General features: G+C 41.2%; 6 protein-coding genes and 2 non-coding genes across 8 annotated transcripts; 2 read left to right on the top strand and 6 right to left on the bottom strand. All coding sequences in view use genetic code 12, as the record gives it.

Annotated features, from left to right (window-relative positions):
* Positions 1 to 218: 218 nt before the first annotated feature.
* pis1 (phosphatidylinositol synthase 1 (CDP-alcohol phosphatidyltransferase1)) lies at positions 219 to 878 on the top strand (the record flags this gene model as incomplete). Its single annotated transcript, XM_006687535.2, has 1 exon — positions 219 to 878. One exon carries the CDS (start codon positions 219 to 221, stop codon positions 876 to 878), a length of 660 nt encoding a protein of 219 aa, XP_006687598.1.
* Positions 879 to 951: 73 nt separating this feature from the next.
* Positions 952 to 5,650, bottom strand: apc5 (the record flags this gene model as incomplete). Its single annotated transcript, XM_006687536.2, has 2 exons — positions 952 to 3,408; positions 3,596 to 5,650. The coding sequence occupies 2 exons, from the start codon at positions 5,648 to 5,650 to the stop codon at positions 952 to 954; spliced, it is 4,512 nt and encodes a 1,503-aa protein (XP_006687599.2).
* A 92-nt stretch (positions 5,651 to 5,742) lies between these two features.
* VPH1 (H(+)-transporting V0 sector ATPase subunit a) lies at positions 5,743 to 8,175 on the bottom strand (the record flags this gene model as incomplete). The annotated part of the gene is made up of 1 exon (XM_066157396.1): positions 5,743 to 8,175. The coding sequence occupies one exon, from the start codon at positions 8,173 to 8,175 to the stop codon at positions 5,743 to 5,745; it is 2,433 nt and encodes an 810-aa protein (XP_066013493.1).
* A 191-nt stretch (positions 8,176 to 8,366) lies between these two features.
* Positions 8,367 to 9,683, bottom strand: SPS1 (putative protein serine/threonine kinase; the record flags this gene model as incomplete). The annotated part of the gene is made up of 1 exon (XM_006687538.1): positions 8,367 to 9,683. The coding sequence occupies one exon, from the start codon at positions 9,681 to 9,683 to the stop codon at positions 8,367 to 8,369; it is 1,317 nt and encodes a 438-aa protein (XP_006687601.1).
* A 97-nt stretch (positions 9,684 to 9,780) lies between these two features.
* AGE1 (GTPase activating protein) lies at positions 9,781 to 12,456 on the bottom strand (the record flags this gene model as incomplete). Its single annotated transcript, XM_006687539.2, has 1 exon — positions 9,781 to 12,456. One exon carries the CDS (start codon positions 12,454 to 12,456, stop codon positions 9,781 to 9,783), a length of 2,676 nt encoding a protein of 891 aa, XP_006687602.1.
* A 124-nt stretch (positions 12,457 to 12,580) lies between these two features.
* PSN45_000103 lies at positions 12,581 to 12,673 on the bottom strand. Its single transcript has one exon. It is a non-coding gene; the product is annotated as a tRNA-Phe (tRNA).
* Positions 12,674 to 12,680: 7 nt separating this feature from the next.
* On the bottom strand, positions 12,681 to 12,753 carry PSN45_000104. The gene has a single exon. It is a non-coding gene; the product is annotated as a tRNA-Arg (tRNA).
* A 243-nt stretch (positions 12,754 to 12,996) lies between these two features.
* CCA1 (CCA tRNA nucleotidyltransferase, mitochondrial) lies at positions 12,997 to 14,685 on the top strand (the record flags this gene model as incomplete). The annotated part of the gene is made up of 1 exon (XM_006688632.2): positions 12,997 to 14,685. The coding sequence occupies one exon, from the start codon at positions 12,997 to 12,999 to the stop codon at positions 14,683 to 14,685; it is 1,689 nt and encodes a 562-aa protein (XP_006688695.2).
* Positions 14,686 to 14,705: the final 20 nt, after the last annotated feature.

A 14,705-nucleotide genomic window follows, 5' to 3' on the forward strand; every position in this document is an offset into this window, starting at 1 on the left:
AGGTCCAGTAAAGTCCAGTGAATGGGGGAAACTTAGTAAAGCATTCTGGGATCTTATGAGCACTCGATTCTCACTCACCCGACTATTTTTCAAATCCGCATTCTAGTAAACTTAAAATTTTTAGTTTTGAACGGAATCATATTGATGAATCGAATATTGTAGAGGCAAATTGACCAACCTACAAGTATTCTCCCGTCTTCCCGTATACAAGCTTCAAAATGTCTAGCAATTCCAAGTCGTCGACGACAGTGTCCATCAAAGATGTGTTTTTCTTCATCCCCAATTTAATCGGGTATTTCAGAGTGCTTACGGCAATTGCTTCATTTGTTACCATGAAAAACCATCCTTATTACACTTTTATATTGTACGGAATATCCGGGTTCTTGGATGCGTTTGATGGGTATGCCGCCAGAAAATATAATCAAGGAACCCGTTATGGGGCTGTTTTGGATATGGTGACAGATAGATGTGCAACTTCGTCTTTGATATGTTATTTGTGTGTGATTTATCCCCAATACTGTTTTATCTGGCAATTGTTGGTGTCGTTGGACTTGGCATCCCACTATATGCATATGTATGCCATGATGTCCACCGGATCGGCCTCCCATAAGAATGTGGGTAAAGAACAATCGAGAATATTGTCTCTTTACTACACAAATAGAAAGGTGTTATTTGTTGTGTGCCTTGTTAATGAGTTGTTTTATGTGGCATTGTACTTACATTCGTTCCAATTCTTTTGGTTGGGAACTGTCTTGGCCTGGTTGAGTGTACCTATCTGGGCATTCAAACAGTTTGCTAATTTGGTCCAGTTGAAGGCTGCTGCTATTATTTTGGCGTCAATGGATGCTGCTGAAAAGTCAAAGCCCAAGAACGCCTAGAATGGTAGCTCCAGTTATTTATTCTACTTCTCCACATGACTTTTGCTTATATATATAGTTTATCCATTACTCATTATGCGATGAAGCCAGAGCTTCTCTCTTGTATACTCTTTTTGATGAGCCGATCAACAAGCCCTTGCCCGTGTTCAAGTAGTTCTGGGGATTTTTGGATGACGGCCACCTGTTTCTCCAACTCGAAACACTTGTGTAACATCATTAAATTAGAGGTTTTCTTGAACCCATTTATACTCACATTCAAATACCGAAGTAATTGATTGAAAATGACTTTATTCGTAGAACCCACTTCCTCAAGAAGGGTTGGCAGTTTGAGGATATAACAGCAGGATCTGGAAAGCTCGTAGTATGCCATAGACGAAAACTCCATATTTTGCACCAGAAGAGTTGTGGTTAATTTGGATCTTAAAACGTTATATGCATCCACAAAGCTCTCGGAGTTGTTCAAGATGGAAGAAAATATTATGGTTCCTTCTACCACAATGGAAATGAACCCAACTTTCTTAGCGTGTTCCAACTGTTGTACCAACAAGGAAAGGGTTCTCATATGGGCACCTGATTCGGTGAAAATCCTACATTTAAGCAAGTTCAATCTCATATTAGCGAGCATATTGGACTTATTCTGGGACATCTGGGTCTCCATTTGGTTCAGGTATAAGAATATCGAGTTTAAGGCCTTGGAGTTGTTGCCGATGGCACTCTGCACTTGGGCATTAAGATGAACTAATTCAGACCTCACCTCTATATCTTGAACTTCGTCATTATCCAACAATTGTATAAGCTTCTCAGCTTCCTTGAGTCTTCCTTTATTTATGTACATCCTCGTTAAGACGATTGAACTGTGAATGGCAACTGGTTTGTAAATGGATAAATCCAGTTTCCCTTGTGGTTTGAGATCTTGAAGTTCTCTATACCCTTCTTCGGTGTTGCCCTTCATGTAGTCTAAATAAGCTCTTCTCACTTTTATTCCAACCTGATCGGACCTCTTCCCTGATACGGCTGCAAACTCCAGAGCCAACTCCAAGTATAACTCACTGAGACTTAAGTTTCCTATCCGGCTCCACACAACAGATGCCATTTCCATAGACTTGACAAACGATGGAATACTGTCATGAATAGAAATGTACGTAGCTTTCGTTAAGCTCTCCAAATATTTGTTCATTGATCCACCGTTATCGATGATATGAAGTGCTTCAAAATGATAGCTAGTGGCGTAAAGCAGTAATGATACGGTCTTGGACTTTTTGACTAAGAAATCTAATAAGTGCAGTTCGTTATTATTGTGGTAGAAGTTCTGAACGTTCCATAGTTCAGGTTTGTCTCTCATGAAGTTGAAAAGCCAGTTCAACACAAAAGTTAAGGTGGGATTATCTCTGTGTTCTCTGGCCACAGAGATGGCTTCTTCGATAGCATCAAGAGCTTTTTCGTCTTCTCCGAAGAACTGGTGTAAGGTGGCTCTTGAGATCAAGGCATAGTGATAAAAATATTTTGACTTGTTGGAGACCATATAATCAAAATACTGGTGTAATGCTTGCATAGACCCTTGATAATCTTTTTCGTATAAGCATTCGAGGAACCGGATATAATAGTAAGATGGAACACTACTCAAATTTGCGCTTTGAATCAGGTACAAGCTCGAGGAGCTTGATGTCATAAGCTTCATGATGTTCTTCAATTTAGCTGGAGGTCGTTCTCCATACGTTTCCAAGATAGTGATGTAACTACTAAGCAAGGCCTGAAGGTCGTACTTTGAGACAGACATAAGATCCACTTCATGCAGTTTGGTCAAGTCTCTTGGGAACGAGATGTCACTTTCGAGAGCCGTATCCAACTTTCCTTTCAATTTCAAAAACATCTCTTCATCCTCCTGTTGGGATTTACATCTAATGACATCATTTGGAATCACTTTGGGGACCAAAACTTGTTTTACAGGCATCTCTACCGAGACTCTTGTGGGCTCCCTATATGACACATATGCTTCGAAAAGCAAAAACAATTCGTCAAAGTGTAACAAATGCAAACTGGCTACAATTCGTTGGATAAAACTGCCGATTGTAGACCTTGGAGAGAACTTCATTTTCAGTAAATGTTCCCCATTATTTCCGTGCTCATCGTAGCTGACTACCAGAGGATCACAAATGTGTTCCAACATCCCCATTACTGAAGTATCTAAGCTCTCCACAGAGTCAATTCTCCACAAGACCTGTAACAAGTGTTGATTGAGAACCAGTACAGTTTTCAAAATCTGGTCTTCGGTTTGACCCATGGAATATCTTGTCACATCTTGACGTATCTTCTCACAAAGATCGCTGGCTGTTGGAATCACCACAATTTCTTCTGGAGACTTGTGCAATGGTTCATGGAAAATGAATTGAATGATGGATATACCCAACGGTTCAGTGCCCACTTCGCTTTTGTAGAAGTGAGAATAGGTCTGTATCAATGCTAGAACAGCCACATCCTGCGGCGAAACGTCTTCTGATAGTAGGATTTTACTTTCTCGATCTATCATGGACTATTTTGATTTAGAAATGTGTATTCCTTCGCGCATTTGTTTTTGTTAAGTGCTAAAAAATGTATGTCTATTCTTGATCAGAATCTCCATCTATATCTATTTGGGGCATTTCGAAGTCAGACTCGTCTCCAGACGCTTCCCCGGCATCAGTTGAGGCGTGTGATGGTGTGAGTGACATTTGGGTTACTGGGATGTGCTTCAGGGTGTTTGTTTCATTAGAAACTTGATGTGGCAGTTTGGCTGCAACTTTGGGTGTATCTGATTCCTTGAATTTCAAAACATCTTGTGGTTGATATTTTAAGGATGAGATAGATTCAGATTGATCTTGTAAGTGAATCTGTGGCACTTTCTGTTCGGTTTTGAGTCTTTTACCATCTGTATCAACTGTATCGTTGGCATATTCAAATGTTCTTTTGTTGAGTATATCCGATAATACATTTGTTTCGGGTAGAACAGTAGTTTCTTCCTCTTCTTCCTCTTCTTCACTATCAGATTCAACACTTTTGTCGATAAGTTGGGGAACAGGAGGAAATCTGGGGTTGTTGAACACGCTGATTAAGGGATCATCGCCCATAATAGAAGATACAATTGGAAGAAGAGACACCTTTTCGAAACCTGGATACGTAACAGCATTGATTAATAGTCTCTTCAACTCTGACAGCATGGAGTTGTTATAGCTGAAATGAGTGGACTTCACTGCTTCTATTATGAGGTATCTCATGATTTTGTAGTGTTGCGTAGAAGGCAATTCTGTTCTTGTGATGACCGAATTGACAAACGTTCTGACAGTATCAATGGTTTCAGCCGGGATTTCACCATCAAATAAGTGGCTATGTGACAACAAGTCAGCCATTGGAATGGCTTGGCTATTCTTCTTCTTGGTCTTTTTGGTATTGTTGGCCTTGTCAATATTACTACTGGATGAACCATTAACATTGATTCTTGGTTCCACCAAAATCAAAGCAGCTTCAACAAACCGGACTAGTTGCTGAGGCTCTTGATATAACTGTACAAGCTGCAAAATCTTGGACACAGTAGATAATAACTTGGTGGTAAATTGCTCATTATTCAAGACTTCTTCAGAGTCGACGGCTTTCTTATTCATGGGAATGGAAGTTTCTAATACCAAGAGAATATTCGTCAAGTAAATGATCATGGGTCCTTGAAATGTCGTAGTTAAAGCATTCAAAATGGGTAAACTACTTTCTTGGATCTTTATAGTGATTGATCTGGTTAAGGCTTTGGCTTTTTCATCACGAATATCTCTTTTCACGGGTAAGTAGTGAGTGTTAATGCTGAAAATGATCTCCATCAAGCTGATGACTTTACCGAGTGGGAACTTTACACACATTCCCAAGGAGGTGGAAATAAATCCCACTAACAAAGAAAAAAGCGTCTCAAGTCTAGTGGATAGCTGCAATAAGGTTTCTGGCTTCGAAATATCTATTTGTAAGAAAGGAAATATTCTGGCATCATCAATGACTTTGAACACAGGGTTTGAAATCAAGGAGAGAAGTTCGCTATCCTGGCTGAAATCAATCAAATCTTTGAAAATTGAAAGGATATCCACAATCTCATTGATAACACCATTGAGTTTATTGGACCAAACCTTATCTGCGTCAGTCTTTTCAATGATAGGCAATAAGGCATAAGTTCTGGAAATATGGAACTTTAAGGTCGATGGGAAACTGGAGAAGTCTAATTTCAAATACTCTACCAATCTGCTATTCAACTTGTTTGCAAAAGGTCTGAAAGTAGTAGGATGATGGGACATAAGATTATACAAAGACTCAATGATCAACTCAGGATTCAAGTCCAAGGTGTTTAAGTATAATTGGATAATCACTGGTAACTTTGGAGTCAAAATTTCTCTGGTTAATGTCGGTTTACCTCTGATCTCATCGCAAACCTTGTTCAAACACCGGACGGTAGCATTGAACAACTTGATATCTGTAGACTGGTTGGCTGTTTCAAGGATCTTGAGAAGAGCATTAACAAACTTCAAGCCGCTACCACTCAATATCTCGTAGTTCTTCACTAATACCTCCGTTATAACAACTCCACACCATTTTTTGTAGGCGAGATGAGCAGACATGAGGTTTAAAGTGCGAGACACCAAATGGTTAGCTTCAGCTTTTGAATGGCATAAGGCATTCAAATTGGTATATAAGGACTTCAATATGGGAACTACCGAGTCCGGCTCCTGGAGCTGTTGTATAACAACTGCAACTGGTAAAGACATAATTTAACCAAGTACTGAATTTTTCAGAGAGATTTGGTTTTCTGGCGCGATGAGACAAAATCTTCTATTTGAATTAGAGAACTTAAACACAATTAAATGTACTCGTCTAAGAGTCCAACAAAGCCGAAAGGCTCGTAAGGATGTCCACCTCCAACAAAGAACTTGGACATGGATTCCACCCAATGTAATCTTAAGGAATGCAACATGGCGGATGTACCTTCCATGATAACCAAGATAACCACGGTCAAGATGAACCACATACCAAATAACAACACCGTCATGATCACACCAGACACACCGGTAGCTCCAAACGCATTACCAATTGTCATTGTCCACAAGACAGTAGATAATTGAGCGTGAGCCAAAGACAAAGCCCACAATCTTAAGTACGAGGCAGTGTGACTGACACAGTTCAAACAGAACTCAATGGTGTGAATAACTTGGTGGATCATGATATCCCCAAATTCATGGGCTTCTTCGTCGTCGTCATCGTCACCGTGGTCGGCAGTTTCTTCAGAGTGTTCGCCCACGTCACCAGTAGAAACCTCTTCGTCTTGGAGCGCATGGTACTTAGCTTCTTGGTCAAACTTTCTCTTGAAGTACAAAGGCTTCACCAATAATAACCAAGGGACACAGATCAATGCCAATAACAAAAGGAACACTTGTACAGTCGATTGTCCAGCGTACAAAGGTTCGGCGACTGTACCTGGAGACAAAAACATCGAGATCAAAGTGTTTAATAATCCTGGAGGTTGTTGTTCAATAGCAAACCAATCAACAGACCACTTGTAGACGATACAAAGTGACAAGTAACCGAAAATACCTTGCATGAATAATAAACCAGGAATGAAGTTACCAACAACGTCAATCATACTGTTAAAATGGATGTAGTTCACCAAAGAAAATACGTATGAGTAGGACATGTGAATGTAACCCATCAAAATGGATAATTTCATCTTATAGGAGTTTGTGAATAATAAGGCATTCTCAGTTCCATGCCATGCTGGATCTAAACCAATAGGATATATACCCAGAGCCGAAGCCTTGAGAGTATCACCGATTTCAAAGTCTTCAGGCCAAACCCAACCAGATTTGAACAAAGTCATGGACTTGGAGAATAAATCGTTGTATAAGAAACCAGTGTAAATGGAAAACAATCCCATGAATAACAAAATATAACGTCCTGAAAAGGCCATGTCAAAGATTTCATCCCTTTTCATGGCACCGATTTTCTTTTCATTGAAAACTAAAGTGGAAGCTGCCAAAGATAAAATAATACCATGACCCAAATCACCAAACATAATAGCAAACATGAAGGGGAAGGTAATGATAGTAGGTAACCCTGGGTTTACTTCACGGTAACTGGCTACTCCATAAGCATCACAGATATTTTGGAAAGCAGCAGTGAACTTGTTGTTTCTATGGAAAGTTGGTGGTGTTTTGGTAGTCTCCAAAATGTTAACAATAGTGGGCAAGTTCTGAGAACCAGCCTTGATAGTAGCGTCCAAAGTTTCGATTTCATCGGTTGGAATCCATCCCTCCGCAATCAATGTTTTTCTACTACCATCGTAGTCACAACGGTTCATGGTCTTGTAGAGTGCCTTTTCTCTGGCAATGATTTCCCACCATTTAGACAAGTCCTTGGAAATCGCAATCAACTCGGAGTTCAACGCCAATTCTGACTGCTCCAAAACCGTCGATAAGTCATCTAAGTTGCTACTGACATGAGCAAGTTGAGTGGCTCTTCCCACGGCGGTGGTATCCACGTCGTACAAGTCACAGTCTAAAGACTCACAGATCTTCTTGATTCTTTCGTAAATGATTTTTCCGTGAGAGAAGATGATGAAAGAGTTTTTGGAAACATTATCTTCAAGCTTTGGATCGTAGATGGGCTCGGTAAACTCCTCGGTGTAGTAGTACAAATTACCTCTCAATACTCTCCACAAAATCTGCTGCAATACTTGGACTTTATCTCTGCTAATAGTACCAGTGATGAACGAAGTATTGTGGTCCGCAGTCTCGGCAACTTCAATTGGTAAGTTTCCGGTGTTTAACTTGAAGAATTCGTCCACTGACTGGGTGGTCAAGAAGTTTTGCTTCAAGTCCTTTTTCTTCGAGTACAACGAAAACAACGAGTCGACCAATTCAGTGACCCTGTCTTCCAAAATCTGGCCGTTGTCAACCAATTCGTCAATGTCCGACTGAGGGGCTACTTGGGATAATTCGGATTCGTAAGGGTACTTCGACAATGAAATTGACTTCTTATCTAATTCCTCCTTGAAGAAAATGAATTGTCTTTCCACATTGTCCAATTTCCGTAATTCGTTGACAAACGCCCTCTGAAAGTCAGACACCTTGGAGTTCAAGTCTCTGAACTGCACCAAATTCAATTTACCGATGTCATAAATCAATTCCCTTGAGATTTCGGTGGGCAAGTATAATTGCACAAGCGACATAGTGGCCGATCGGAAAATGGCTTCTTCCTTGCCATCCTCGATGGTCTGTGTTCTATCTGATGAACTCATTACCAGTGCGGTTGTTGTCTTTGAAACGATAGAGAACCAGTAACTAAATGAATTGTTCCAGTTGTGGGTTATCAGTTGGTGAACAATTACGGATGAGTCCGTTTTTTGAGATTGAGGGAATGCGAACCAAGGATGGAACAGCGTGCGCGAACCACCTAGTTGACAGCCAAAAACGTATATTGCAAAAAATACTATTCTCCAACCACATGTTTAAACTTCAAAATCTCTTCAAAGATAGCGTAGCAAATTCCCGGTTGGTCATTCTCATATAAAACAAGATCCTTAATCAATTCCCCCACTGCTCTTTTTGTCGACGGTAAATTGGCCCGTTCCTCCACCCGTTTCATACAGTAAAAGAAACAACTGGTATAGGTGTAGGCTGGTTGGGGGGAAGAATTGGGCGACAATTGGTCGGAAGGAAGGTGGTCATTTTGAATTTGTCCCAGCAGCAATGGAGTCTCTGGCAGCGAAAGCTCCGAAGACAGTTTGAATGGAATATCAAAAGAAAGCTCTAAAGAGTCCAAAGCCATAGGGCTTACCTTCCTACTGACAATCGATGGAGCTCCTATCCGGGTGGAATCAAAATTCCAATTTATCATCTGAGATGTGGTTGTTTCATCCAACTGTAGCTCATTTCTCGGTCTTCTGACCTTTCTTTTGGATGTCTTCATCCACTCGTCTTTTTCTTTGATTAATTGGATAATGTTGACATGCCTTCTGACTCCAGTGATAAATCGGTGATGCAATAAGGTGTTGGCACTGGGTCTATTTTTGGGGTCTTTGACCAAACAGTACTTGACGAAGTTCTTGATATTTTCGCTGAAGTTGATTCCAGTCAACACTGGTGGTTTGCGCCGGGGAATGTCAAAGATGATTTTTCGGGGATCTTGTCCGGATAGAGGGGCTTCTCCTGTAATGAGTTCAATGGTGGTGATACCAGTTGACCATATATCGGCTTTTTGGTCATGACCCATGTCCCTAGCGGCAATGACTTCAGGTGCCATCCAGAACGGAGTGCCCACAAACGTTTCTCTCTTCAAGTGGGTCATAGTAATCTCTCCACTAACACCAAAATCGGCCAACTTGATTTTCCCGTCGGAGGAGAGCAAAATATTGGCCAGCTTAATGTCTCTGTGGACTCTTTTCTGATTGTGGAGGTAACTCAAACCTCTGAGCACATCCCTAATAATATAGGCTGTAACTTCTTCGCTAAACTTCTTGTGGCACCGTAATAAATCGTAGCAAGAGCCTCCACCACAATACTCCATGACGATCCAAATGGTAGTCCTCTGAACAATCGTTTCAAAATATTTGGTGATATACTCGGATCTCAACAGTGATAGGAAATGGATTTCCAGCACAAATGTCTTGATATCGTCAGAGGTTTCCTCCAAGTTAATAACCTTAATTGCGACTATAGTATTGTGCTTCAATGAATGGGCCCTGTAGACGTCCCCAAACGCACCACGGCCAGCAAATGCCTCCAATTCATAATCATCAACACCCATGCGACACAAGTTTACAATTGCAAATTCTACAAAACGCTTTTTCGCAGCCACCCAAACTGTTTCAATTTCATTAACTTCATAAAAAACCTCTTGCTGGTTATGCTATTTTAGAGTATTTGCTACTCCAGAAGTCAAATGCTTCTTCTGATAGTTCTAAGTCTCGGTTTACACTGTTGATTTTGCAGCCATTTAACACGAGAAATTCGGAGATGACAAAAATTTTGGTGGGTGAACTATCAGTTTCTACTGTCAAATACTTTCTCAAGGAATACTCAAATAAAAGGATTTTATTACCCTTATCCCCAAGCAGTACCTTCAAGTTCACGTCAGCTCCTAATAGGACACATTTTATTGTGTCTTCAACACTAATAGCCCTAACCGATTTGAAAAGTAAATCATTAATCCCGTCCACACTCTGAGCGTACTTCTTGTCAATGTACTTATTTTGGATAAATTCAAGTCTTTCCTCATAATCAGCAAACGACGGTGTCTTGTGTGTACTTTGCAAGTATTTGTTGTGTAAATGGTTGTTGATGTAGGTCAAGAGTACTTCTGTTTCTCGGTTGAAGTTATCCATTTTCAAGGACTTCACTCTGGAAATATGGGACCCCATACTGCGGTGACACGATGAGCAGTTGATGCAAAGTACAACCAAAAAATTTATAGATACCCATTCAACAGATTCTAGAGATCCACAATCAGCACAAATGTTGTTATCACTGTCAGGAACGTATCTCACGGCTTTGTAATAATCATTTGGAATCACAGCACTTGAAACAACAGAAATGGGAGATTTGGATGGAGCTGCGCCTGATTCGATAGGTTTTGGCTTGTCAAGCTTCAAGTTAAGCTTCTTGCTGAGCTTTGAGTGCTCTTTGGGACTCAAATTCTCCTTTAACTTGTCGGTGTTCACCAGGAGCCTGGCATTATCCAAAACTTTGATCCATTGATCTCTTTCTTGTTCATTAATAGCCTGGAAAATATACCTGTTTCCAGAGGATGTGAAGATTTCGAAGCAGTATTGTCTTTTGTCATGTGTAGTTGGCTTCACATTTGATAAAGCGATTTGAATAGGTGTGTTTATTGGAGCATTTCCCGTTCGCCAGTCACTATACTCTTTGAGTTCACCGTTTTTGACAACCACCCATTCTTTGTGCCATCCCTGCTTTCCTTTCCCTCCCAACGCATACAAAATACCCGATTTCTCAGCAGAGTCTTCCAGTGGAGAGTCGGGATTCATTGAAACAGTTGTTGTTGTGGTAAGTGATGGCAGTACTGGGGAAAATATCAAGTCTAAGTTATCGGAAGTCACCTTAATATCATCATTTGAAGCTGAGTCGACGGTTAGGCTATTATACCGGATGACGTTGGTCAAGTCATCATTGGAACTACAGCTTTCAATCATCTGTCGCAACTGGTACTTCTCTGAGTTGAACTTCAACAACACATTTAGGTAGATGTTGTGATAATCAGTCAAGCCCACTTTGCTTAGGTCCTTTGGGATATTCGCCAAGTCAATGGACAAAAACTTGAAAAGGTTTTCATAAAACTCGTTAATGTACTGGTTATTAGAAAAGTTGTTCAAGTAGTTGAGATAGTCAAATTTAGACAACTCAAACTTCTTCCTTTTAAGTAATAGTTTCAGCTCCGGGCGGCCCTTTTCGTTAGATAAGTACTTCTTCAACCAGTTGTAGAATTCCTTAGAATCGTGCTCAAAGTTCTTCTTTAAACTGTTCAATTCGTTCTTTTCATCCTCAAATGTTGAAATCAGCTTGATCTTATTGAGAAGCCGTTTTTCACACACTTGTTCTAGAAAGAATGATAATTGCAGCTCAAAAGGAGTGAATATCTTATTGAGTTTCAGGCGTAGTTCGTCCTTAATTTTGAACGTTGCAAGCACCGAGTTCTGGTTCGTGAGCCCGTCAATTATCTCCACCACTTTCCGTTTACTCGCCACGAGCCGTTTCAAGTTGGTCTCCATGGTCTTAAGCTCATCGATTAACTGGATGGTGTTCTTCTGAACATTGGGTATTGATTGCTCATACTTGTTTAAAATAGCCCGAAACTCAGGACCATCATCAAGGACAAAGCTAAACGCAGCTCTGTAGTCGGAAAGTTGAAGGGCATTTGAGGTGGGTGTTTTGACCAGCACTTTCTTTGGCAGTTCTGCAGTTTCCAATTTATTTATCCAGAGTTTGACACTCAAAGCATACGAGTAGATGTGATCCTTAAACTCAAACAAAAACACGTTCATCGACTGGCCATTGAAGTTGTTGGCATCGTAGCTATCATTAATAACTATCTTTTGAGCATCTTGAACAGTATTATCCAACGGCAAGCTATCAAAATCGAGCTTGCTGATCTCAATTTCAGAACTGTGAGTCACACCTGACTCCAATAGCCTCCTTAAGTGTTCGGAGTCGTCGTTATGGCCCTTTGTCTTTACTATTAGAAGAGACTTCCCCTCGTTATCTGAGGTGTATTTCAAGGATAATGCCAACTTCATCTTGTGGAAGACTGGATCACACCGGACCAACAACGGCGAAGTCTTGTGGACGGACACATTGTCTATGTACGTCAAGGGTTCATTAATCTTCAATTGGGTGGCAGTTTCAAGTTTATAAATGAAGGTGCATCGTTTTGATGCATTGTCACCTTCAAGACCAAAAACGTATCTTAGCTTATCGGCATCGTCGGTTAACACTAGTCGATTGAGGGTCACGCTGGTGTTTTCGGCTTGGGTATAAGGAAACGCCAAGCTGGATATATCCATGGTGACAGTTGTTAGGTTTGTTTTTGAGGTATTGATGTCAATTATTTAAACGGTGCGCAGCCATCGCTAAAATGCGGTTACACAACGTTCAAAGTACTCAAGTGTCAACAGTGACAAAAAAGTATGCGAATTCTGTGGATCGAACACAGGACCTTCAGATTAACTGGGACTGGAGTGTAACTTCAGTCTGACGCTCTCCCAACTGAGCTAAATCCGCAAGAAAGAACCCACGCCGGGACTCGAACCCGGAATCTTTTGATTAGAAGTCAAATGCGCTAACCATTACGCCACGCAGGCATCTGCAACGTCAAAAGTGGTTAGGTTCTACTAGAGTGAAATATTGAATGCTATACTCAAATTATGTCTTAGGTATTAAAATATACATATTATAGGATTTAGAAATAGTCAAGGGTTCTTTGTGCGTTGCCGGTTCCGCAGAGAAACCAATATTTTGTCTCTTGTTGTCACTATTTCCCCCATCATCCGCTTCATCGCTGCGAAGAACAAACCACTGCGAAAATCGACTCTCACTAACACTGAATGAATAGGATTGTGAAACCCTTAAAGTTCCCAGCAAGTACTTCATATTCGGTTATTTCAAGAGCAGTCAGTGTAAATATGAAACGCACAATCAACAACTCGATTGTGTTGAACGAAACCGAAGTCAATATTAAGAACCTTCTACTCGAATTCTGCAACCAGTACAACTCGACCATCCAAGATAGAACCCGTCATTTAGTATTAAGAATCACCGGTGGTTGGGTCAGAGACAAGTTGCTCGGCGACGAGAGTCACGATCTTGATGTAGCCATCAACCACATGTCAGGAGAAGAGTTTGCAAGTAAGTTACTGCTATACCTCACTAAGCATCACCCAGATTTACCACTCAGCTCCGTTTATAAAATCAAAAGCAACCCTGAAAAGTCCAAGCACTTGGAAACCTGTACCACCAAGATCTATGACTTGGATATCGACTTTGTGAACTTGCGATCGGAGAAGTACACAAGTGAAAGCCGAATTCCTGTCATTGAGTATGGAACTGCACAAGAAGATGCGTTGAGAAGAGATGCCACTTTAAATGCATTGTTCTACAACTTGAATGAGAGCAAGATCGAAGACTTTACCAATCGTGGACTCCAGGATTTACAGGATGGCATTCTTCGGACTCCGTTGAAGCCTTTACAAACATTTCTCGATGACCCATTGAGAGTGTTGCGTTTGGTGAGGTTTGCCAGCAGATACAACTTTACCGTGGAAACCGAAACGTTGACGGCAATGAAAGATCCCGAAATCAACGCCAGCTTATTGCATAAAATCAGCCGTGAAAGAGTGGGTGTAGAGCTTGATAAAATATTGACATCAGCCAATCCTGAGTACGGCTTGAGACTTCTCAACTACGTGAATATCACTGAAAGTGTGTTCAATGTGGGAACCATTTCTTCACAGTTGAGTAAATTCAACAGTACCAATGAAATTGAACAGTATGGCCGTCTTAGCCAGCAGCTAGGTCCACAGGTGAGTGCTGCCACTGCCGTTTTCCCTGTGTTCAAAAGCATTTTGTTGGGCTCGGATAACCATCGATTAATTGGCCTGTTCAATACGGTTTCCTCCAAGCATTTATGGTTGTCTGTGGTGCTCTATCCATTCCGCAGCATGTCGTTGCGCATCAATGACAAGATGTCTGGCATTTACCATGTTCCAGAAATCATCATCAAAGAAGGACTCCGGTTTGGCAAGCACGACTTCGAACCGGTCCTGAACGTACTTGCCAACTTGGGCTCGTCGTCTGAAATATGGGCCAACACCGTCGCTGGAACCATCGCCAGGTCTAGGTTGGGTTTATACTTACGGCAGTTTGGCATCTACGGGGATGTTAACATCCTTGTCAACTGCTTTCTCGAAGCTCTACAACAGGTGCAACACTTATTGAAACCATCACACGACGAGCCCACTCCACAGCCCCCTGTGTTGAACGACCCTGACATCAATGACGCTCTCACTGCAACTATTTCCAAGTACGAGCGGATTTTGGGTGCCATTGAAGAGCAGGATTTGACTTTGGTGCACAGTCTTAAGCCGTTGGTGGATGGAAAAACCATCTCCAAAGCCCTTGACAAGAAGTCAGGGCCATGGATGGCACCTGTCATCCAAGAAGTGCTCGTGTGGCAGCTTGATAACCCACAGGGCACTCCAGAACAGTGTCTTGAGCATCTCAAACGATCTTTATAGAGCATATAATATACCGGCAG

Source organism: Yamadazyma tenuis, chromosome 1 (genome assembly GCF_029203305.1).
Source record: "Yamadazyma tenuis chromosome 1, complete sequence".
Lineage (NCBI taxonomy): Eukaryota > Fungi > Ascomycota > Pichiomycetes > Serinales > Debaryomycetaceae > Yamadazyma > Yamadazyma tenuis.